The sequence below is a fragment of the Brassica napus genome, chromosome A5 (assembly GCF_020379485.1).
Source record: "Brassica napus cultivar Da-Ae chromosome A5, Da-Ae, whole genome shotgun sequence".
Lineage (NCBI taxonomy): Eukaryota > Viridiplantae > Streptophyta > Magnoliopsida > Brassicales > Brassicaceae > Brassica > Brassica napus.
Genome location: NC_063438.1, coordinates 3,798,042 through 3,823,231, shown reverse-complemented (window position 1 = coordinate 3,823,231; position 25,190 = coordinate 3,798,042). Strand labels below are relative to the sequence as shown.

The window sequence follows — 25,190 nt, the reverse complement described above, 5'->3', positions numbered from 1 at the left end:
AATATTTCAAGTCTGAACAAAATTCAAGTAAAGTTATAAATGCACTAAGACAAAACCGCATACGTATCCTACCATTGAAAAAACAAAAGAGAATCTTACGTTTTTTTTCTTCTTTCTTCTTGTGCTGTAAACAAAAAATAGCTTTGTCTTCAGGCAAAGCAAAGACTTTGAGAAGATGGTTCAGAGGAAGACTTGTCAAGCAACCGAGTCTTATAATCTCCAGCCTGAAACTCGGTTTGGTCAAGAACATGTCAAGAGTCTTGGACCGGAGATGATGACGATGAAGAAGCGGACAAAACCTAAAAGGAAGGTTATAGACAGTTCGGTTTCTCAATCAGGTAAGCCACAAACACCACCAAAGAAACATGATCTAGTTGCTGTTAAAGGGACAGGTATGTCTCCTAATTACATGAAAGGCACCTCTAGCTCTGAGGCAAGGAAGGAGAACAAGAGTAGACTTAATCAGAAGAAGAACCAAACCGGTCCGAAACATGATTCTCGTCATGGAGTTATAAAAGAGAAAAGTATCAAGAAGCCGAGTTCGAGGATGGTTAGGGGTTTGACAAAGGCTCCAAGTTTCAAGAGATGTTCACAGAGAGCTACTTGTTCCTCTACTTTGAAAGACTCCAAGTTTCCAGACTATCTGATGCTTCATGATGATGAAGCAGTTAGCGGAACTTCTGTTTTAAAAGTCTGTCCTTACACGTACTGTTCACTCAACGGCCATCTTCACAAGCAGTATCCTCCTCTTAAAAGCTTTATCTCCTCTAGGAGACGGAGTTTGAAGTCTCAGAAGAAAGCTTCCAAGGAAGAGGTTGTGGAGATGTATGTTGAGGAGAAGAAAGAGAGTATTGAGGCTGATGTTGTTACTCAAATCTCAGAAGCTCTCTCTGAAGGAGCACCTCGTTCTGAAACTGATTCAGATGGTTACACTGATACGGAGGAGACTTTTGTAGCTGACTCTGTGAAAGAGATGCAAGAGACTCATGAGGCTGATGATTACTACTCTGAAGGTGAACATGGAACTGAATCAATACAATCTGATTCGGAGGAGAGTTTAGTAGATGACTCGGTGAAAGAGACTTCTTGTCAGGTCAATGATGACTCTGATAGTGAAGAGATGGTGAGAGTTTTAGAAGGTGATCATGACTTGGAGGAGACTCTATTAGATGACTCAATGAAAGAGATCCAAGAGAACTCAGAAGCAGATGAATCTGGCGAAGAGACATTAAATGATAATAAAACTGAAGATCAAAAAGAGGAGCTCCAAGACCAAACTGAAGAAACCACAAAGGTTCCATATAACCGTACACCAAAGCCATGCAACCAAGAAGAGTCAGATGCTACCATGTCTTGGACTATCAAGAAAGGCAAGAAACCTGTGGAAGAGACAGAGGATTTGAAGGAGTTCAACCCAAGAGAACCCAATTACCTTCCACTTGTGCCAGATGCGGATGCTGAAAAGGTTGACCTCAAGCATCAGGACATAGATGAGAGGAGAAACTCTGAGGATTGGATGTTTGATTATGCTCTGCAGCGTACTGTTACCAAACTTTCCTCAGCAAGGAAAAGGAAAGTTGCATTGCTTGTGGAGGCATTTGAGACTGTGAAACCTGTTATGCCACGTGGTAGAGAGCCTGCACCGGTTATGAGTTATGGAAGACACCTTCAGACCTGCAATTAACAGAGGTAATCAACTGAATCTCTTATAAAAAAAGTCAGCTAATAAATCTGATTTGTTGCAAGTTATGGTTATGAAAAAAGTTTAATGATTTCTGTGTGTGGTAGTAATATGAATGATATGATTCTCCTTAGTCTGTGAGGAGGACTTGGTGTGTGCTTTGGTTTGAGACTAATGTATGAGACGATCTTATGTATTTGTCTAGTAATATGTAACTCTTTGAAACTCTGCATCAATTGAATGTTGTTGTTGTTGATTGTTATAAGACATTGGCAGTTGTTTTCAGCCTCTAACCATATGATTTAGAACGTTCTGTTACGTAGAACAGACCATGCAACAGTATATAAAATTGATAAAACGAAGCACTCAATAAAAATCATCCATAACCATTAAGAGAATAGCAAGATTACAAGAGTATGCGAGTATAAAACCAGAAACCTAGGAGGCTAAAATTAATACATATACACACTTGAGCTTATGTCCAGATAACAGCAAAACAAATCAATAAGCTACAGTCGACTCTTAAACACAAACTTCCGTAGCTATTTTAACTAGCAAAGCACTTAGGACTTGGGGACTGAACCTCAATCATTGGTTAGCTTGTTCTCAATTATCAGACAGATATCTTCTAGTACATTTAAATCCAAACTACTACAAATATCTAATACGACAAAAAAAAAAACAAAGTGATGTCTCAGTACAAGAATTTTTCTGAAAATTTGAATAGTAAACTAAGCACTAGCACTCCGATCGGGTCTCCTCGCCGCCGCATCTCTCGATATCACCAGCATCAGGGTCTACTCAGACTGTCAAACGCTCATCAGAGCAATCCAACACAAACTCCAGATTAAAGAAATCTTCGGTATCGTCTCAGATATCAAGCAGATCTCCTCGGTGTTTGAATCTATCTCTTTCTCCTTTGTTCCTCGATCAGAAAACCAAAAGGCTGACTGTTTAGCCAAACGGGCTCTGATCTCTTCTGTTTCTGCACTTGTTTGAACATCTGGGTATTGGGCCTTGTTTTTCGGCCCTCTATCTTTCCTTTGCTTTTAATATAATCTCTTTGCACAAAAAAAAAAAAAAAACTAAGCACTAGCACCAGCCAGCAAGCAAAACGCAAGATCTCGAAATGAAGACAAAAAAAACAAAGCAGTTGCAAAGGCACTTAACATTGCATAAATTATACTCTAAAGATAGTAAGTAAAGTAAGCACACAATATCTTCATACGCAGCAACAAGTCTACAAAAAGTGTATTGTAGAGAAATAAAGTCAACCAAAGATGTCCTCTCGATCTCCCTCAGCCATTTCAGCATCCTCCATGCTACTAAACTCCAAGAAATGAGTAGGTCGATGCTCCACGTCAAAGTACTCCTTCGGGTATCCAAGTCTAACGCTGTACTTCATATCCACCGCATGCTTAGTTCCCATAAAATTATAATTCCAAGATCCGTTTTCAGGAACCATATAAAACCCAAGAAAACGATCACTCAACAGCATCTGAACCTTCTCATAATGCGTTGGAACATAACCCCGAGGATCGCTCCTCCCACCTGCGTCCTGGTTGACTCGTCCCCATTCATATCCACTTTGAGTCAGCTTATAAGCCGTCAAAGAGCACGAGCCCGGAGTAAAACTACACGTCATGACAATGCATTTTTCTCCATCCCACTGCTTCTTGTTCATCTCCAGAATCCGTGAATGAGAGACAACATCCTGCGGCGAGAGCTCCGGGAGCTCGTTGGGCTGCGTGTGCAACCACCCCAAGGGCTCGAGATCGTTTAACAAATCATTCTCAGGGAGAGACAACGGCAAGTGAACAGCCTGGGAGCTTCCCCGCTGCGGCACCATCACAACGCAACGAATCTCCTTCACTCGAGGGTTATCCGGAGGGCTGATACCGTACAAGTATCCAGCTATTTGGGTGCGGAGATCCGCTACGCATATGAACCTCTTCAGGAGGTTCTTCGGCATGATGTACGTGTATCCGGACTCGTTCACGCCGTCTGAGTTCACGTAGATGTGGTTGACTCTTAGGTAGAGGTTGGTTGCTGATATTGCACGCACGCGCCAGTCCGTCTTGGAGCTAAACGCTGCTTGCTCGTAGGGGGTGACGGTGGAGACGATGAGCTCGTCTCCATGAACGTTTCTCGTTTTCGTTGTGACTGCGATAACCTGGCTGGCTTGTTTCTCAATCTCAGCTATCTGTTGCCTCTGTTGAGACGGCGGAGTGATCTCAGCTCCTAGAATAATATCTCTCATCTCCGATTGAGTTAGAGCGGAAGTGTTGACGTTGTTTTTCTTCGCATAGTCAGAAAGGATTAAATCTCTTAGTGCTACCTCCACCTTCACCCATTGTTCATCGGTGAGTGATGGCCAGATGTGATGCGGCTCAGTGACAACAGACTTGTCCGGCTTCAACAACATCTTAGCCTTCTCGTTATTCACATGAAGCGCACGTAGGATCAGAATAAGTCTCGAAAAGCAGGTATAAGAAGAAACACTCTTCAACCAATCATCATAGATATTGAACAAAACCATCTTCGGCTCCGTCGCCTTCAGAATCATATCGCCGAACTTCTCAATCTTGAGACAAGCCTGGAACGGAAGCTGAAGCTCGCTTCCCTTGATAACAACGTTTGGGAAGTCAAGCAAGTGAACCTCTAACGGATCCAGCATTCCTTTACGTGTGACAATGATCTGCTTCGGCTGTTCTTCAACAGGTAGAGACCTCACAAGCGCAGCAACCTCTTCAGCAGTTTTCCACTTCGCCAACTGTCCCAAACGCTTCTGACCAGCCCAAACACTCGTGTGGATAACCTTCAAAAACAGCTGTCCAGTTCTCGGATTGAAAACAAAAACCGCACCGTTGATCGGCTTAGTCGTTAGATTCCCCTCGAAAGTCTTGTGAATCGTGACGCGGTAGACATTAGTATCATCAACAAACCACTTAATCTGATTATTGAATATCTCCCCATAGTTTTGAGACGACAAGTACGGCTCCGTGGGCTCGGACGAGTACAACTGCAAACCTTTCCTTATCCTATCCCTCAACGCGTGTAGAGCCGGATTCGCCTTCATAATCTTGTTCATCGCTTGAGTCACAAGAGGCTTCGAACCAGGGAACCAATTACCAAACGCTGAATGCAAGTTATACGCCAGATCAATCCCAATCACTACACCCGTCGGAGACGGATAGATAGACATGCTATCCGCTGTGTAGTCCATAAACTTAGCCCTGGTGTAACGCTCGATATCGTGGGAGTCGTAATCTCCCCATCGAAGCTGCACATCGATCCAGTACTTGTTACTCGCCTTCTGGTCGAAGGCGTCTTTCGACTCGGCGAGCAGGCTAGGTTTGGACATTGGCCATTTACCTGAAGCGAATAGAAGTACATCAGCGCAAGAACTGTTCATCTTGTAACTCTTCCTCGGATGAATAGTCTCCTTCTGGACAGTCTCTATCTCCAAAGCCTCCAGCTCATGGTCCAGCACTTGGCAAAGATCCATGACAACACTCTCGTGGATCTTTTGCCATAAATGAGCACGGAATATCTGAATCAAAGATATCTTCAGCGTAGGAATCTTTCCATGCATGAACACTCCCGTCAGGTCCAACTGCACCTGGAAACCCAAGTAAACATTCGCCCGGTTAATCGTCGGAGACCACCAGAGAGTGAATCTTCTATTCGGAATCTGGTTAAGACCAGACCTCTGTGCGTTCGTCAGCTTCTTGTACTTCATCGACTCCTCGAAACCAGACGCCTTCTCCCAGAAAAGACCCTCCCACGTTGGGAAGTAAGTCCCCTTGAAGAGGGTATGCTCGAGGATACCCTCTACGCCTCCGAGAGCTTGTATAACATCGGTTCGGTAGTTGTTCAAGTTCCACAGCTTCCCGTCATGCCTCTGGTGTGTCCACCAGAATGGGTTTTGTTTCAGGACTTGGTACTGCTTAAACTCGGTCCGCACCCTCCAGCCTTTATCATATGCTAGAGTATGCCTGTCCTTCTGAAACAGTGTGTTGATACGAGGGATCCCTCTATCCCAAGAGTCTTCAAGATCTTCTAATGTAAGACGCCTGTTTTGGGCTTGTGCTTCTTGTCTCTTTAAAGCGTACTCTGCCCACACGCGCTGCGAGTCGATAAACTCGCTTTCCCATGGCTGTATATAACGGTACAAGTTTGGTATGAGCTGGTCTTCCTCGTGGCTCATCCCGCTTCTAAAGTGGGTTACACCAACGTCCGTCTGCTTGCTGTGCTTGAGGTCGCTTTGCGGGATCAAGATATGGCCCATCGACAACATTCCCAGCCCGCCGAGTTCCTTTGGAGCGTAGAAGACAACGGGAGGAAACCGGCTAGGCATCTTTGAGTTCAGCCCTATCTTGATCCTCGTCTGGATTTTGTTCTCACACTTGACGAGAAGATCCAAAAGCTCTTGCGTGTGGACAGTGGCTTCGCGAAAGTAAGTCATGAGACCGATCAGAGCTGTGTTCCATTTATTGACTATCTTGGTGAAAGTTGTTGATCCTGAAGACATGAGAATCTGCCTCACACGATTCTCAAACGCCTTCATGTGCTCATCGTCGACCCGGAGAAACGCAGCCGCAGTCCTCTCCTTGGTCTGTTCATTCTGCAGATTCCACACACCATCTTTAGCATTGCTTTGGGCTGTCCTGATTTTTGGAAGTATCCGAACTTCGAACCCACACATGCTGAAGAGAAGGTTGGGATTATCCTTGCTGTACACAGAGACGAAACCATTCTCCCACTCCAAAGTCGTGATGCTCCGAGGCAGAATGTCCTTAATGCCCCAGAACACGCTTCTACCGAGATTAACATCGTGTTTCATCAGCCTCATCCTCGCATCTCTTGGCCAGCACTTTTTGTTATTGTATCCCACCATGTTCTCATTGTTGGGATCGGGATGCTCCGTGAGATACCGCTGGATAAGATCACGTGCCTCCTCGTGTGTAAATTTAAACACTATATGAACTCTGTCTATGTACCGAGCGTACATCCTTATGGGATGACACGTCTCCACTTTTGTATCACAAAACGTCATAAACTCGTTAGGCGTCTGCGGCGGTCCAGCGATCTCATTAGCTCGAGTCAAACCGAGAAGCAAGAGATCAAGAGACAGTCCGTAAAACTGAACGACAAACGACGCAAACTGGAGTCCTCTGATCAGACCGTGAGAGTTGGTATGACTCATATCCTTGTAAGCCAGAAGCACGTTGTTCTTGGCGCACATGTAATCTGCAAGATTGTGGTCAAGAATCAAACGGAGAAGCCTGTTCAACATAGTAATATCAATCTTCTCAAAGAGCTTTTCGAACTTGGTCTGGAGCATCACCACACACTGCCCATCACTCGTGTCCCATACGCCTTGCAAGTTATTGATACCTTGACACCACTTGTAAACCAGAAGCGGCGGCGGCTCAGAGTCTGCTGGCTTGATCCAGTTCGGAAACAAGCCGCGCTTATCAGCCTCGTACCACAAGTACTGATCAAGATAAGCATCTGTAATCTTCTCCAGAGGATCTATCTCGTACACTGGAATCAAGTAGCTGTATAGATCCATAAACTGTATCCCAACCTCTTTCATGTTACGCTGCGTGAGGAGAAGACGTTTGATACGCGTCAGAGCTTCGTGAGGGTTGTCGTAAGCTTGCTCAATCAGACCAAGCTCCTCTCGCTGCTGCTGGTTCAACCTCACAGCACCACCGTATGATTCCTTCAGCCTCTCAAGCGCCAGGATGAGAATCTTCGTGTCGTGTTTGTATGACAGTGGAGGGAACGGAATCGGAGAGAACTTCCTTGACTTCAGCCAATGAAAAGTGGTCGTATGAATCGACACTGCTTCCTCCGAAGTCACATACGGACCATCTTTCAGATAATTATGCTGCCGTTCCTGTTCCGCCTTTAGCCAAAGACGAGTCAGCCTTCCTAGATTCTTCTTACAAACAGTCTTATCAACTGTAGCACCTCTTCTGATCCTCTCACGGTTGTAGTGAGCAACGTTCGTCCACCAATCAGCCTTAGACTTAACATAACGAAGAATCATATTCTCAACAGGTACGGGCAAACCAGGGACCTTCCAAGCAATATTAGCTTTCCAGCACCGCCACGCCTCACTAAGGTGTTGTAATATCGTCTTGGCTTTATTTTTCCTGATACCTTCCGGCATTGCATCAAGAACGTCGTGCATGACGGCAGCTCGAAGCTCCAGATCGAAATGGCTTTCGACTCTCTGCTTCGTGACGGTTTTCGCAACTCCTTTAGAGTGACGCCCCTCGAACTGACGGCCGAGAAGGTTCCCTAGCCATCGTTCGAGAAGAGGAACTATTCCTCGTAGGAAAAACAACCACACCCTCCACATAGGAGCCCAGAAGCCACACCCTGGTCCTTTACCAACGGGACCGGTGTTGAAACGGTAATATATCAAGTGCTTTAAGTCCTTGCACATCCTGATCTGCCTCATGAGTCTGTACTTGTAACGGTACATGCCCGTCAGCTGGCCGACGTGGGAGAAAATATACTGAAGCCCGTCAGCCAGCTGGAAGGCGTCTACGTTACCGAGGCGGAACTGGACGTTTGCATCGACTACAAGCTTCGTCAGGCGGAGGATCTCCCGGCAGAGATGGAAAGCGTTCCCGAAACGCGACTTCTTCCTCTCTTTGGTGGTTAAAGTCTTCACTGGCTTTAAGTTGAAGTTGTAGTCGAGATGCAAGTAGTTCAAACCCTTGCGGTGAATCAGCAGATTCAGCATGTTATGCCCTTGCCGGCAGACTTGCAGACCCGCTTCGACCCAGTCCAGTTCGGTGCTTTGGAAAAACTTTGTAGCCGCGAGAGAGCGGAATAAATGCTTCTTCTTGTGAGACTTAGGTGGTCTACTGTGCAGACCGTTCAACACGTAGCATTTCAAGAGCTTTTGGTGGCTGACCCGAACTTTAACAGGATAAGACTGAGGACAGTGCTCCTTGAACCACTCTGACACCAGTGGGATATCTTCGGACCGCCGCGTCCTCCCAGACCTCATGTTGAAAGGCCGTGGCGCAAACAACAAAGAGATTCCAGCAGATGTAGTTTCACTATAGAGTTGTGTGTCCTTTAGCAAAGGCTCCACTCCTTCGGGTAACGTAAAATCATCCTCCTCTTCCTCATCATCATAATCATCATAAACTTTCCTTTTCCGCCTTTCTTTATTAGTATTGCTGCTTATTGGGTGAATCAACGGATCATAATAAAAAGCAGGAAGATCAGGATCCTCGGTCTTTATATACATGACCATAGGGCTGTGATACGCACCTAGTTTAACCTTCCTCGGCCTATTATTATACAAATGAGGAAAAGCTATTCTGTATTCAGTTCTCAAAGGTGAGCGAATGATAAGCTTCGTGATGTCATTAAACTCATTCCAATCCTCATCCCCTTGGTCCATATCTCTGTACAAAGGCTCAAACTTAGGACCGCCGGGTATACACATGTTCAAAGCCTTCGCTGTGAAGAAAGACTCCTTGTCAAACAAGTAGAAGTAGTTCCGATCGATTAAATTATCAGACAGCAACTGTCCCGCAAGCCTGTGAAGCGTCGCCATAATCGGAAGCGAGAGATTCCACCTCCTGTAGCTAGGACCGTTGATGAGTTTGGTCTTTACAAGCGGCTTGTGGTCGTAAAACCAAGCGTACACAGCGGAATCTTCTTCCTCGTCTAGCTCCATCTGAATCGGTTCAAGAGGCTCCACGTCAAGCAAGTTATCCGAGTAGTCAAGAGGAGGCTCCTCGTCATCAAAGGGAGGAAACCTCATTCTCTTGAAGTGGCGACGGTCCCGCTTCTCCCTCCGCATCATGATCCACATGGTTCCCCACTGAGCCATGTAGATAGGCTCCACGACCAACGGGATCTCGTTCACGAACGTGATGGCTCCCGTGACGTGGTACAGAACCTTCACGTCACGGACCTGCTCCCAGGGCATCGGCACGTTCTCAAGGAGCTTGAAGACGGCGTGAGGGACGAACTTGAGTGCTCCTAGGTATACGCGTTTGTCGTGGGTGAATTTCTTCGATGACATGTCGCCGTGGTCCTTGATGATCTTCCTGACGTGCTCAGGAGGCATGTCTTCCTTTTGAGTCTCCACGTGTCCGAACCTCCTCTTGTTGTCTCCATAGCGTTTCGAGTTTAGCTGCGTCCATCTACGAGACTTCTCTTCGAGCATACCATCGTTGTTGCTCGACATGGCTCGTGTTTTCGAATCCAAACGCTGAACAGAGTCGCTTTTTGTTTTTTTCTTTATCAAGGGAAACGAGTAGTAGTTATATACAAAACTCAGAGGCGGTGTGCTTAGGCGGTTATTCAAACGTCATCAGTTATTGGGCCTTTGGTTATGTGATATTTGCGATTTTGCTTGTGTTAATCCTTACTAATAAAAGGGACCTTTTAAGGCTCCATAGAGCGTCCACATCAGCGAAAAAAAATTCTCCCGAAAGATGACACGTGATATAAAATATAGTTTTACATTTTAATATTACTAATTTTTAAAAATTATAAATAATATGAAACATACAGCAAAAAAATAGAAAAACTACATTGAACATATGTAAAATTATCATTTTTCACTTTAAAAAAAAAAGACTTACTAATAAAAGGGACCTTTTAAGGCTCCATAGAGCGTCCACATCAGCGAAAAAAAATTCTCCCGAAAGATGACACGTGGCATAAAATATAGTTTTACATTTTAATATTACTAATTTTTAAAAATTATAAATAATATGAAACATACAGCATAAAAAATAGAAAAACTACATTGAACATATGTAAAATTATCATTTTTCACTTTAAAAAAAAAGACGGATTAATCCTTAATGTAATATTACCGTTTTATAAAAAAACAAAAAATATTATATATAATTTCGAAAATAATAAATATATGTAAACATACAAAATAAAAAATAGAAATACTACATTAAATATAGAGTAATTGGCGTAGATACACCCAGAAACCCATGTAATTTGCTATATAACCTTGAGGCTCCATAGAGCGTCCACATAAGCAAAAAAAATTTCTTCCGAAAGATGACACATGGCATAAAATATAGTTTTACATTTTAATATTACTAATTTTTGAAAATTATAAATAATATTTAAACATACAGCATAAAAAATGAAAAAACTACATTAAACATATGTAAGATTACCATTTTTCACTTGAAAAAAAGACGGCTTATCTCCATAATGTAACATTACCGTTTTATAAAAAAAAGTCAAAAAACATTATATATAATTTCGAAAATAATAAATATATGTAAACATACAACATAAAAATGGAAATACTACATTAAACATATGTAAGATTACTATTTTACATTTTTATTTTTAAAAATAATATGTAAACATACAACATAAAAAATTGAAAAACAACATTACTAATAAAAGGGACCTTTTGAGGCTCCATAGAGCGTCCACATCAGCGAAAAAAAATTCTCCCGAAAGATGACATGTGGCATAAAATATAGTTTTACATTTTAATATTACTAATTTTTAAAAATTATAAATAATATGAAACATACAACATAAAAAATAGAAAAACTACATTGAACATATGTAAAATTACCATTTTTCACTTTAAAAAAAAGACGGATTAATCCTTAATGTAATATTACCGTTTTATAAAATAAAAAAAAATATTATATATAATTTCGAAAATAATAAATATATGTAAACATACAACATAAAAAATAAAAATACTACATTAAATATAAAGTAATTGGCGTAGATACACCCAGAAACCCATGTAATTTGCTATATAACCTTGAGGCTCCATAGAACGTCCACATAAGCAAAAAAAACTTCTTCCGAAAGATGACACATGGCATAAAATATAGTTTTACATTTTAATATTACTGATTTTCGAAAATTATAAATAATATTTAAACATACAGCATAAAAAATGAAAAAACTACATTAAACATATGTAAGATTACCATTTTTCACTTGAAAAAAAAACGGCTTATCTCCATAATTTAACATTACCGTTTTATAAAAAAAAGTCAAAAAACATTATATATAATTTCGAAAATAATAAATATATGTAAACATACAACATAAAAATGGAAATACTACATTAAACATATGTAAGATTACTATTTTACATTTTTATTTTAAAAAATAATATGTAAACATACAACATAAAAAATGGAAAAACAACATTAAACATATGTAAGATTATCATTTTTCACTAAAAAAAAGACGGCTTATCTCCATAATGTAACATTACTATTTTGTGTAAAAAAACATTATATATAATTTCAAAAATAATAAATAATATGTAAACATACAACATAAAAAATGGAAATACTACATTAAACATATGTAAGATTACCATTTTACATTTAAAAATAACAATAATATGTAAACATACAACATAAAAAAATGGAAAAACTACATTAAACATATGTAAGATTACCATTTTCCACTAAAAAAACGGTTTATCTCCATAATATAACATTACCATTTTATAAAAAAAGAAAAAAAACATAAATATAACTATTTGACTATTTGTCCAGTTCTTCTATTAAACATTGCCGTTTTACATTAAAAATGGAAAAATACATTAAAATTTAAACATATATCTTAAAATATAAAATATAGATATTAACAAAATATAAAGTATAAGAAAGAGAAATACAAAATATATAGAAAAATAAATAATAAGTAAATATTATAAATATATAAATATATGAATTATATATACAATAATAAGTAAATGCATAGTTTTCAAAAAAATGGAAAGAGTACATTAAATAAAATGGACATCTATCTTAAAATGGTAGTAAATTATGTAAAAATGAAAATACCACATTAAACAAAAAAAAATAGTTTTACATCAAGAAAGTCTCTATAAAACTCATTATTCTATCAACATCAACCTCACACTATCAAGGAAAACTTCATAGCACTCGAGCAAAAAAATGGTTCCACCATCAAATTTTGCCGTCCCAAAAACCTTTAATGACCTTGAAGGAGATTTTTTATAACAACAAACTTTTTGTTAGGTGGATTCATTGTTGGGAAACCCGCAACTTCCAAAAGCCAAACTTATTCATGGGAATTGAATTGCTTTTCTTAGACTCAAAGATATTCTTACAAATTTAAATTAATCTAATCCATAATTTTATTGTTAATATTCATACTAACTCTTTCATGATCAAACCATTACAGTTAATAACCATTCAAGCGTTTATCCCGAAACACTTCATTTCTCGCCGAATCAGGTATTGGTTCATGTTGGTTTAGTATTATTTTTGGTTTATTAACCGGTTTAGGATGGTCCTATTGTAAATATAATTTAAGTTGGTTTAGCATATATTATGCTTAAAATAACTTAAATTAAATAATAGTAATATTATGCTTAAAATATAATTTTAGAGAGTTTTTAAATATAGTTTACAGAACATTATAGGGGATGCATTTAATTTATTAAATTCATTTATTACTTAAAACTAAGTTTTTTAAAAAACATACTGAGTTATAAATATCAATTATGGATTGGTGAGTATAACATGAAGACAAAACTATAAATATTTGATTTTCAAGATAAGAAATTCAGCTTTTATTCAGTTACTCAATATATAATATCTTAAATTATTTTTTTAAAAAAATATACATAATTTATATATATAGATTAATCTTCCAAACTTAAACTATTATATTATATATGAATGATGTTTTTAAATAAATTAATTTCTCATTTAAAAAAAAATAAAACAACAAATGGTTATTTTCAAATAATGGAAGTAATTTACATTATACTATCATTTAACAAGTATTAGATATGTTTTGATATATCATTATTTTCTATATCCAGAAAACAATAAATTGTTAAACATCAATATCATCTAGGTTAAGTATACGAACAACACAAATTCAAACATCAAAAAATATTTACATAAACATTATATTACAATAATTTAATCAAAAAATACAATTCAAAAAAAATAATATTCAAAAGAATAGTTATATACTTAATATTTGAAAATCAAAGATATTTTTGCTAAAATTGTACTTACCTGGCCAAGGAGATCGACCATCTTTTTACGGATGGATCGATTGTTGAGCATGTGGTCGATCCGAAAATACTCTGCAGTTTAATTAAATATCTAAAACATTTATTTCAACACTCAACATATAGTTTTGCTAAATATGATAACTAGATAGCCAACAAAATTACAAAAAAGATATTTAAATAGTAAAAAATATGTTAATTTAGCGTGTTAAAATTTAAAAATAAATTTTAATTATGACATGCATCTTAACATTTATATAAATATATTACCGTAAATATAAATAATTTAACAACTTAAATTAGAAAAATAATAAAAATCCCGGGCGTAGCCCGGGTTAATCCCTAGTTTTATATAATACATAATATCTATATATATATAAAATTGTCTGCCTCTCTCCTGTGATGCCACGTCGGATCCAGGCTGGAAAGTCGATCGTCCGCGGCTTGACATGTGTCTCAAACGCTGCATTTCATTAAGCGTTGACAAATGTGGGCTTTCTCTCCTGATTTTATTGTTGGGCCGTGAGGTTAGTTGTTCTGTCGGGCCCGATGGGATTGTGTAGTTCCTCGAAAAAAGATGAAAGGTGTTCTCACCAATCCTAATACGAAACAAAGATCCTCTTTCCCCTTCCTGCAGCGGTGAACTGATGACGTTAAGGCTTCCTCATAATTTTCATTTATTAGCTCCATCTCGAATTGTATTCAAAGCTTTCTTACTATCTTAGAGGCGGTGCCATGATCTGTATAAATAGAGGTTTGATTCCTTCACTTGAACACATATTGTTCGTGTTTAGTTGAATTTCCTCCAGAAAGTTTTTGCAATTGCGAACCTCTTGATGTTTTGTTATATATTTAGTTACAGTTTTGATTTTAGAAATAACCCCTTTTTGATTGTTCAGTTTGCAAAATACTTTCTAACCATTAGTGTTTGTCTGTTTTGGTATTTAAGTTTTCAGCTGTCATATGAACTAGCTCGAGCAACAATGGAGATCAAATCAAGCCAGCCGAATCGTCCTCGAGAACCTTGGTATCAATCCAGCCGAATCGTACTCGAGGTCCAAACTCTTTTTTTTTTCAGAAATTTTTTCTCTGTAGCGTGTTGAGGCAAGGCTTTTGCGTTTCTGGGAATCCCGAAATGTTAAGAAAGATGGTGAGCTCATGGGCTTTGATATTCTTTTTGGTTGATGCCTTGATGGCAAGGTTAGTCTTTTCGACTTAATTTCTTATTTCCACCTTATTATCTCTTATGCCACCATCCCTTCATAGTCGTAGCTGAACTGGAAACTTTTTTTTCGGAATTGTTTTCTTTGAAGTTTTATGCAAGTCTGATTATGATATGTTGTGACAAAGAATTTATATTTAACTTTTCACAAAGATTCCTATTGATTCCTCCTCCCTCTCTAGCTGATTCATTTTCTTAAAAGCTTTTAGTTCTCTTCTGAGCTTTTGTTTATTTAATCTAATAGCTCAAAAGAATTTTACGATGGAGCTAGATAGTTAAGAAAGAGGCTGAACGCAGTATTTATGTCATCAATGGAGATGATTTAAAAACTGTTAGCGGTTCATCAATGGTGGGGATTCAACGTTACACTTATCATCATGAAAATGGATCTTCTAGGTAAAATAAATCTCATAGTTGAAAAGATGACATTTTGTTTGCTTAATTCTTGGTTCTGTGTTTTAAATGCGTGTATGTCTTCTGATATTATCTGCTTCTATATTTTTCAGATATCTTTCTGTGAGAGCAGTTCAAAACATTAGAGCAGGTGTTAACACCTCGAGCCGGTTGTGTTATTGTTTCGCTTGAGAGAAACTTATTCTGTTAAATATAAGTTTAACTAATCAAATATTTGAAAGATATACATGCATTTAAATGAATCAAACGCTTACAAAAATAGGGAAAAGGTTTTAAATTCTTTTAATAATGTTCGAGTTTCGTTTCGACTTGATTGCTAGCTAGATTGAGATACAACAATACGGAAAAGGTTTTTTTGTTTGCTTGAACAAACGCTTTGTTATTTTCCAAATAGAGAATCAACAGAAAAGGGAAAAAAAATGACAGACTTGAAAAAACAATATGCCCACCGTGTGCCTCGAACCCACAACCACAGGGTTATGAGCCTTGCGCTCTACCAACTGAGCTAGACGGGCTTGGTGATGTTAACAGGTACAAGCTTAAAAAGTAACAAATACATTTCAGACATGACGTTCAAACAATGAAAATGTTTTAAACTTATATCACAAATTTCAGAATGGGATCTAAAAGATATTCAAATTCAATAACATCTACAAAATTTAACTAATATGTATATTCTTATATGACAAAAATTTATATTAAATATTTACTTTAATTGTTAAAATTATTTTAAAGTTTACATCCCGCCCGTAGGGCGGGCCGACCCTAGTAATTATAAAAATATAGTATAGACTTTGTATATTTTGTTTTAGAATAAAATTTTAATTAACATTGATTTATAATAATAATATTATACTACTAATTACGAAATTAATTAATGTGTTATTTTATAAAATATTTAAATTTTTAGATTTTGTCAGATTCTATTTCAACAGATTTTGTAATAATTAAAAAAATTCACATTTATAGTTGGTTTATTATTAAATAAATAATCAAATATTTCATATTAACTAATTCTTTAAGTAGTCTTATTATGATTTTTTAATAGTAGATAAGAATATGACCCTAAATTAATAGATTAGATTTTTGGAATCAGAGTCCTATCCATAACTCTTACTAAATTTTATTAGAATTTTGAAACCGTGTTTAGCTGTACAGCCATAACTTCAATTTTAGGCATGGGCACTTTATCCCGATTCGAAAATCCGAATCAGAACGATCCGAAAATATCTGATTCGAAACCGAACCGAAAATTTATAAGTTTCTAGTTGGGTTCAAATTTCTCTATATGAAAAAACTAGAACCCATAAGAACCGACTCGAATAGATTTAAACCCGAAAAGAACCGATCCGAATAGAAACCGATAAGAACCGATTCATACCCGAGTTAAAAACAAGAATTTCTAAACTATGATTTCATGTGTTCTATTTTCTATATTTTAGTTTATGATTTAGTTGAATTTTTTTTTATTAACATCTTTTATTATTTTTATAATATTTCAAGTAATATGAAATTTTAAATGTCGAATTTAGAGTTTAAAAAATGTTTAATATCAATTATTAATAGTTTAGTTTTAGTTATTTTGAAATTTTCTGATAAATATGATGAATTTTGACTAAATTTTGATAGAATTCAGATATTTAGGATCTTTTTCGTATAACCCGACCCGGATATGATATGGATCCAAAAAGTACATATATTTTACAGATGTTTTAGTTATAGATCCAAACCGACTTAGATCCGTGAATAACTGACCCGAACCAAAAAAATTTAAGTACTTAATTGGATCATTGGATCCGGATCCGAAAAGAACCGACCGAATGCCAAGGTCTAACTTTAGTGATGTTTATACTTCCCATGATACATAACACGTTAACATAGTTTGAGACTCCTATTAACTGAAACAAGATAGATTACAACAAGGAAAACTCTAAACGATGTTAAAAGTGTATATACCACTAGCAAAAAGGCAGCTCTCAAATTTTGTTTTGTTTGTGTATTTTTAGAGGAACAACAATAAATCTGTATACATTTTCATGTCATATTAAAACAAGAAACCTAGGAGGTTGAAATTAACCCATATAACACTTGAGTATGTCCAGACAAGAGCACAATAAAAGTCAGTAAGCTAAAGGCGACTGCTAAACCCACATACCAGTAGCTATGCAACTCAGTCGTTGGTGATCTTGATGTGAGGGATAACACCTCCACCAGCAATAGTTCATTTGATGAGAGTGATTCTCTTCACTTTCAGATATTTGCTGTCGTCTCCAGCCAACTCAAGAACAACTGCAGTTAAGTATTCGAGAATCGATGACGTGTAGACAGCAACAGTGGCACCAACTCTCCCATATGCTGAAACTCTTGCCTTGAGTTGACGGTGAGTACAACCCCACTGAAAACTGAAATTAAAGAAAAACAAAATCAACATAGAACTTGGAGCACAAAGGCAAGCTTCTCAATTATCAGACAGATATCTTCTAGTACATTTACATCCAAACTACGACAAAAAAAAAACAAAGTGATGTCTCAATACAAGAATTTCTCTGAAAATTGAATCGTATAATAAGCAATAGCAGCAGCTAGTAAGCAAAACAAAGCAGTTTCAAAAGGCACTCAAAATTGCATAAATCATACTCTACAAGAAGTGCATTGTAGAGAAATCAAAGTTTGGTAATGTTGTTATATAACCCTACAGAAAAAAAGCAAGCAAGCAAAAACTATAACTCTTAATTCATAATTTAGAAAAAACTCTTAATGCATAGAAAGAGAGAAACCAAATTTAAAATACTTGTTGGTGCTGAGATTAGTAAATTCCGGTTGTATCATATCCTAGAATAATATCTCTGATCTCCGACTGTGTCAGATCCCATGCGTTCACGTTGTTCTTCTTTGCGTACTCAGAAAGGATGAGATCTCTTAGTACTACCTCCACCGTCATCCACTGGAAATCAGTTAGCGAGGGCCAGATGTGATGCGGCTCAGTGACAACAGACTCGTCTGGCTTCAACAACATCTTAGCCTTGTCATTATCCACATGAAGCGCACGTAGGATCAGAACGAGTCTCGAAAAGGCGGTATACGGAGAAACACTCTCCAACCAATCATCATAGACATTAAACAAAACCATCTGCGATTCCGTCGCCTTCGAAACCACATCACCAAGTTTCTCAATCTTAAGACAAGCGTGGAACGGAAGGTGAAACTCGCTTCCTTTGATAACAATGTTGGGAAAATCCAGCAAGTGAACCTCAAGTAGATCCAACATTCTGTTACGAGTAACAATGATTTGTTTCGGCACCTCTTCAACAGGGAGAGTCCTCACAAGCGCAGCAACCTCTTCAGCAGTTATCCGTTTCGCCACCTGGCCGAGGAGCTTCTGACCGGCCCAAACACTTGCGTGGATAACCTTGAGGAACAGATGTCCAGTTCTTGGATTTAAAATAAAAACTGCACCATTGGTCGGTGTAGCTGGTAAATTTCCCTCAAACAAATCGTGAACTGTGACACGGTAGACATTGGTATCGTCAACAAACCATTTATTTTGACTGGTGAATATTTCGCCATAGTTTTGAAGAGATGATGACGTTGCATCGTTGTTGCTCGACATGGCTAGGGTTTTCAAATCGATCGCGAAGAACTTTAGTGAGGCTAATACTATTTCTTCGGTTGGGTCGCTTCTATTTTTATCTTATAATCAGCCAGAACTAGTATTTATATACAAAACTCGTAGGCGGTGTGCTTAGGCGGTTATTCAAACGGGTTATTGGGCCTTTGGTTATGATAATTGGGCTATAAATTATTTGCCCATAGGCCCGTAGTCATTACATTAATAATAAAGAGAGAAATAAAATTAATGTTCGTTTAGTTAATCTTAATCAACTTGTCTGGGACATAAAAGCTAAAACACACAAGTGAACAACATCTTGTAATAAAAAAAGTTAAATCCACAAGAACATCCATTACAAGAAATCGTGCAAACACAATCTTGTCTTAAAGTCACTGCGAATTGTCTAAAGCCCCTAACGAATCCCAATTCCGAGTTTTTAGGGTTTCTATCTAAATCTTCAATCTTGTTTCCTAATTAGTATCGATGTTTGAATATATTTCTTTCTCACTGCAGAGTAAAATGGCGGATACGCCTTCGAGTCCAGCCGGAGACGGCGGAGAAAGCGGCAGCGGATCGGTTAGGGAGCAGGACAGGTACCTTCCGATAGCTAATATAAGCAGGATCATGAAGAAGGCGTTGCCTCCCAACGGCAAGATCGGGAAAGATGCTAAAGACACTGTTCAGGAATGTGTCTCTGAGTTCATCAGCTTCATCACCAGCGAGTATGTTTTGTTTCTTCTTTTATCAATCTCTTGAGTTTTAGCTTAGTGAAGTCTTTAACTTTTAATCTGAATTCTATCAAAGAAAAGTGTTGGGATCTTATGTTTGATTAGTGTGAAGTGTAATGGTTGGTTTGGTTTGACTGTTATTTGTTTTATATCTAATTTGTGAATATGGAGTTAAATTTTTTTTTGTTTTCTGGTAATCAGGGCAAGTGATAAGTGCCAGAAGGAGAAGAGGAAAACTGTGAATGGTGAGGATTTGTTGTGGGCAATGGCAACGTTGGGGTTTGAGGATTACCTTGAACCCTTGAAGGTATACCTTGCGAGGTACAGGGAGGTAAGTTACATTTTGACCTCTTAACCCCCTCCTTTCTACAGCCTGTTATATAAGTTCAAACCACTTTACTTGTTGTTGTTCGGAACTGACCATGAGAGAAATGCTAGCTACTTCTTAACCCTCTTCTTCTTAGATGCATATTTGCTTGTGGAAAACTTGTGAACAAATATAGACATTTTATTTACTCTTTTTGGGCTTTTAAGTTCTTGTCATGCGAGAGACTGATTAGGTCTTTTCATTTCCATGTGTATGGTTGCTGAAACAATCCTGCTGATGCAGTTGGAGGTAAATAAAATCCCATATGCAACTTTTTTTATTTATCCCTTCAAGAGAAGTTCCGTTTCAGAGTTGCACATTGGTGTGTTACATACACATCTTGTTGTGAAATTATGACAGGGGGATAATAAGGGGTCAGGGAAGAGCGGTGATGGATCTAATAGAGATGCAGCTGCTGGAGGTGTTTCCAATGAAGATATGCCGGTATGGTTTTGAGATTCCAATGTTATAGCCTTTTGTATGTTTTGCTATTTCTGCTCTTAGCTCCTCTGACTTCATAATTTTGATTACGCCTAGAGCTGGTGAAAAAAGTTGCAAGTAAGCTCCCTAGAGATAAAGAACAACTCCAAAATGATCAGGTAATTTCTCTATCTAACATACCGGCTTTTGTATACCAAATGAAAGAGCATAGTAACTAATCTGTATGCATGTAGGTTTTATGTCCAAACCTTTCACGTATTACAGTAAAAAGTACTATAATAAACTTACCTTGTCATCATGTAGGTTTTATTGTTTTATGAAGTAGTTGTGGCTGAATCTTACCTCTTAACCTTTTCATCTCTTTGACAACGGTTTTGGCTAACGTGGAGTTTCTCTAAAATGTGTGCAGGGAAACTTAGAGATCAGTGTGGTGTTTGACAATAAAGTTAGAGATCCGGTTTTAGTTGGTTGTAGTTGAAGATTTCTCTTATTAGATATGACAACTCTTTGAAAGAAGGAAAAAAAGTTTGTCCACAAGCTCTCTCATCTCTTAGCTTCGTTTATGGATTTCAAAACTTGAATATGAATGGACTCACTTGTGCTTCCAAGTAAGCAAGAGGAGGTTGTAACTTACATTGTCCTCATTAACTTCACGTAGAATGTCGTTTAAATGAAATCCGCTAAGCCGAATTGCTTGCAAGCTCGCCTCTAGTTTATATAACCACTTTCATCTTTATCAAAGTAAGATTAAGCATGTGAACAAAAGGTCTTGTTTCTCTATTTTTGTTTAAATGCACCATCGCTGCTATAAAACTCTCCATATATAGTCTATAGTCCCACTGTTATCTATATCCGCCTGTTTCTAGTCAGATGGAACATGTTTGGAAAGCAAAAGAACACTAACAGAGAACTTCATGAACTGCGATTCGCTTCTTTAGGGTCACTGATCAGCATCTGAGGAACCAAATCTTATGAGCGCTTTTTGATACACTAGGCCATGGTTCTGATACAAAAGTCAAATGTCACCTTTTAAAACTTGCTCAGAGATGCCTTGTTCCGTTTCTGACATTATCATAACAATTCAATCAGTCTCTTAACCATTTGAAAACATGACACAAACTGTTTCTCTCTTACCATCCCACAACGTAGGGACGCCACTTAGTAAGGTCTCCCCCAACAACATGAGTGAATGTTTCTCCTATTATGGGAAGAAATCAGAACATGATCTTAACATTTTACCAAAAAAAAAAAAGAAATCAGAACATGAAGCTGGAGTTAAGACAAGAAAAGAACATGTTTTAATACCTGGTTTAAAGAAGACAGAGAGACCAAAGTCAATAGTCTTGAGTGTTGCTTCTTCAAAACCCCTAACAAACAAGAAAGTCTGAGGCTTAAGTTCTCGCAAAAAAAAAAAAAAAAAAAAAAAAAATCCTGTCGAAGAGCTCTCCACCTGCACAAATCTCCATCACGACATGAATAGCTACTGCGTCTTCATACGCACCAACGATCTGAATCACGTTAGGGTGCTCAGACAAGTGATGCACTATCTGAATCTCTCTTCTTACATCTTCAACGTCAACAGGGGTCGTCAGTTTCCTCTTAGCGATCGTTTTGCAAGCGACCTCTTGACCTGACTTCTTCTCCACGCAAAGAAATCTTGTCCCGAATCGTCCTTGACCTAACTTCCTCCCCCATCCGTTTCATGTGCGCCTTTTTCTTCGGCTTGGGACTCACGTCGTTGTTATTTCTCTCTAGGATACTTTTAGGTGCTTCTTCCTCAGCCATTTTCACCGGAGGAGGTGGTGCGCTAGGTGTTGGTACTGCTGGTGGAGCTGGATCCAAGGCGGAGGAAGCGTCTTCATTGCGGCCGTTAACGCTCTTCTTCCTGATGTTCTCATCCCTGTTGCCTGTTAATTAAATCCATTAGCGTTTAGCTTCGGACCCACGCATGTGTTCCCCATTCAAATGTATTAAACCTAAATAAATAAAAAAACCTAATTATTAATTTCCTTGTCTCTGTTTCTGTATCTCTCTCAAAGCTTCTAGCGATCGTTGTTTCTCTCCGACACCGAAACACACGAACTACTCAATAGCGACGTTACTGTTAACAAATCCAGCAACACCGAAACGTGAGATGACTACAAGACCCGGGTTGGTCCTAGCTTTTGCAGCTTCCTTTCTTGCGCCGGAAGCTAAGGTTTCTAGAAACCCTATGTAATATCTTAGGTTTTGCTTCCAAGTAAATCTCATGAGCTGATGCTGATGCTGATCAGAGGAGGAGGAGAAGAAGAGGAAATGAGAGAATAAGGAGGGTGTTCCTTCGAGGACATCCGATAAAATTGAAACTATATAGAGAAGGTTAGCATGGCCCCTGCCGAAGGATGACATGCACAAATCAAGAAATGGTCCAAATTTTTTAGTTGATTCAAAAAAAAAGAGGGTGATGATGAACAAATTAGTGGTCGTAGTATGGCCATCTGGCATGAGCCGATAACGAGATGCCGTGGGTGCTGAGGAAATATATTCAGACATTATTAGTTTGGACCTTTTTCTTTTATGAAGGTCTGGATTTGTTTCTTCTAATTCAGCCTTGACAGCACGTTAGTTACATTCCAGTTTAGCGTGACCGAACTAGATTTTAGATACAGATGTTCTGTATAGTGTTACCATTGGTTTTCCATTTGTTTCATTCATGTTTTCTGATAATGCAGAGAATATTTGGATATATTTCAAATTTTATTATTATTTATTAATAGGATAATTACTTCTATTGTTTTAAGATTTAAATGGTTTTTCCTATATTCAAATATTCTCTGCATCATTTTCTAATTGTGTAACATAATTATGCAAATTATCCCAGTGCTACATGAAGTTGGAGAAGATGCCTGACTCTTCAATTTGAAATATTCACCCCCAATTATTGTTCCAACTGTCACATTGTAAAAGCATTGGTTTATAATTTATTTCTTCTCTTAATTCCACTAGGAAAAGAGCCCGTGCGATATCGCACGGGAACTCATTTTATAAAGAATATATTATAATCTATAATTTATAATTTTATATGCCTGATAAAAAAATTAAATCATATAAATAATTAAATTTAATTTTGATGATTAAAATATGATTTACAAAGTATTCAAATATATATATATATATATATATATATATATATATATATATTTTATAAACCTTAATGTTTCCTTTAATTTTTTATCAAAACACATATTGCATACAATTGTGTCTTCATCCTTTTTAAGTTTTTTCATACATTTTTCACATGATAGTTATCCTCAACCATTTTTTGAACAAAATGCAATTTTTTTTTGCATGATATATAATTTTTTTCCTATTTAATACATAATATTAAAATTATTAGTTTATAATTTTAAACAATTATAATTTATATGTTGGTAATTGTTATTTTCTATATTTATCTACCTGCTTTATTTATTGAAATGAATATTCAGAAAATTGAATATTGTAATAAATATATGTTGATTTACGTTAATATGACCCGTCTCATTTATAATATTTTTTTTTAATTTTTGGAGAGTTCTTATAAAATACCAACACTTATTATATAAACTAACACATTACTTAAATAAAACCAATATTTTTTAAAGCAATCCCACTTTGAGATGAAAAGACACCTTGTTTAGATGAAAAGTTGCAACTTTGACATTATTTTTTTCACCATTTTATTATTAGTAGATTAGTGAAAATTTGATTTGAAAAATGCATGGGGAGAGACTATTTATAGATTTTTTAAAGCCTATTTGAATAGTCACAACCCTTCAATATGAATAGTCACATTCTTCTAATACTCACAATTTTTCACTTTTTAAAAGATACTAGTGAATAGTCACAACTTTTAGACTATTTTTAAAAGGACACAACCTTACAACATATAACTTTTAGAAAAGACACAACCCTCTACACATATTTTTCAAAAGACAACCTTTCAACATAATTGAAGTTCACAACCTTAGGAATTAATTAGAAAAGACACAACCTTACAACATAGAACTTTTAGAAAAGACACAACCCTTTACACTATTTTTTCAAAAGACACAACCTTTCAACATAAGTGGATTCACAACCTTAGAAATTAATTGGAAAAGACACAACCTTCCAACATAGAACTTTTAGAAAAGACACAACCCTTTACACTTCTTTTTCAAAAGACACAACCTTTCAACATAAGTGGACTCACAACCTTTGGAATTAATTGGGATTGCTATTATTAGTAGATATACGTTGACTAGTAAGATTAAAATTCTCAAAAAGTTAATGTTGTTATAAATTCGATTGTGTTGCACTACCATTAGCATGATTACTTAGATGAAGACTAAAAATGCCTTTTTACTGTGAACCCACGTTCATAGTATAATATTAAACATGATAAAAAGAAATTTCAACAAGAGTATGAATAAAGGTTCAAGGAAAGTAATATATTCCATGCCTTTTCACTTAGCTGTAATAACATGTCTTCTATAAATAAAATGTAAAATTAACAAGACAATGATATGTTGGAAAGAATCATGAAGCCTCCACTTTCACTTTTTTGTTAAACGAACCTTCCCTTTAAACAATGGCCTTTGTTATTGGAAGGTCCACTAATAACAAAATATAAATATATAATAAAAAACATAGTTGGGCTTTTTCTTTA

The 25,190-nt window shown here is 37.1% G+C and overlaps 4 protein-coding genes, 1 long non-coding RNA gene and 2 other non-coding genes across 10 annotated transcripts; 3 read left to right on the top strand and 4 right to left on the bottom strand.

Annotated features, from left to right (window-relative positions):
- The first annotated feature begins 46 nt into the window (after positions 1 to 46).
- LOC106450972 (calmodulin binding protein PICBP-like) lies at positions 47 to 1,943 on the top strand. Its single transcript, XM_013892806.3, has one exon. It carries the CDS (start codon positions 176 to 178, stop codon positions 1,682 to 1,684), a length of 1,509 nt encoding a protein of 502 aa, XP_013748260.2. The 5' UTR covers positions 47 to 175; the 3' UTR covers positions 1,685 to 1,943.
- A 973-nt stretch (positions 1,944 to 2,916) lies between these two features.
- LOC106450973 (pre-mRNA-processing-splicing factor 8A-like) lies at positions 2,917 to 10,034 on the bottom strand. The gene has a single exon (XM_048780512.1). The coding sequence runs from the start codon at positions 9,912 to 9,914 to the stop codon at positions 2,952 to 2,954; it is 6,963 nt and encodes a 2,320-aa protein (XP_048636469.1). The 5' UTR covers positions 9,915 to 10,034; the 3' UTR covers positions 2,917 to 2,951.
- A 5,783-nt stretch (positions 10,035 to 15,817) lies between these two features.
- On the bottom strand, positions 15,818 to 15,890 carry TRNAM-CAU. Its single transcript has one exon. It is a non-coding gene; the product is annotated as a tRNA-Met (tRNA).
- A 1,361-nt stretch (positions 15,891 to 17,251) lies between these two features.
- On the bottom strand, positions 17,252 to 19,178 carry LOC111215551 (pre-mRNA-processing-splicing factor 8A). The gene is made up of 2 exons (XM_022719174.2): positions 18,167 to 19,178; positions 17,252 to 17,777 (listed from the first exon to the last, which is right to left on the bottom strand). The coding sequence occupies exon 1, from the start codon at positions 18,983 to 18,985 to the stop codon at positions 18,182 to 18,184; it is 804 nt and encodes a 267-aa protein (XP_022574895.2). The 5' UTR covers positions 18,986 to 19,178; the 3' UTR covers positions 17,252 to 17,777; positions 18,167 to 18,181.
- A 71-nt stretch (positions 19,179 to 19,249) lies between these two features.
- On the top strand, positions 19,250 to 21,197 carry LOC106450976 (nuclear transcription factor Y subunit B-1). Of its 3 annotated transcripts, XM_013892812.3 has the most exons (7): positions 19,251 to 19,426; positions 19,499 to 19,707; positions 19,915 to 20,044; positions 20,324 to 20,329; positions 20,441 to 20,524; positions 20,618 to 20,679; positions 20,931 to 21,197. In XM_013892812.3, the coding sequence occupies exons 2-6, from the start codon at positions 19,505 to 19,507 to the stop codon at positions 20,624 to 20,626; spliced, it is 432 nt and encodes a 143-aa protein (XP_013748266.2). In that variant the 5' UTR covers positions 19,251 to 19,426; positions 19,499 to 19,504; the 3' UTR covers positions 20,627 to 20,679; positions 20,931 to 21,197. The 3 variants fall into 3 exon arrangements, with proteins under 3 accessions (XP_048636468.1, XP_013748266.2, XP_013748267.2); XM_048780511.1 differs by having other exon boundaries at positions 19,250 to 19,426; positions 20,324 to 20,524; XM_013892813.3 differs by lacking the exon at positions 20,324 to 20,329.
- On the bottom strand, positions 21,003 to 23,563 carry LOC106450977. 2 transcript variants are annotated; one of them, XR_002664448.2, is made up of 5 exons: positions 22,516 to 23,551; positions 21,972 to 22,428; positions 21,827 to 21,888; positions 21,656 to 21,719; positions 21,003 to 21,583 (listed from the first exon to the last, which is right to left on the bottom strand). It is a non-coding gene; the product is annotated as an uncharacterized LOC106450977 (long non-coding RNA). The 2 variants fall into 2 exon arrangements; XR_007339671.1 differs by having other exon boundaries at positions 21,972 to 23,563.
- On the top strand, positions 22,836 to 22,938 carry LOC125609771. The gene has a single exon (XR_007339917.1). It is a non-coding gene; the product is annotated as a U6 spliceosomal RNA (small nuclear RNA).
- Positions 23,564 to 25,190: the final 1,627 nt, after the last annotated feature.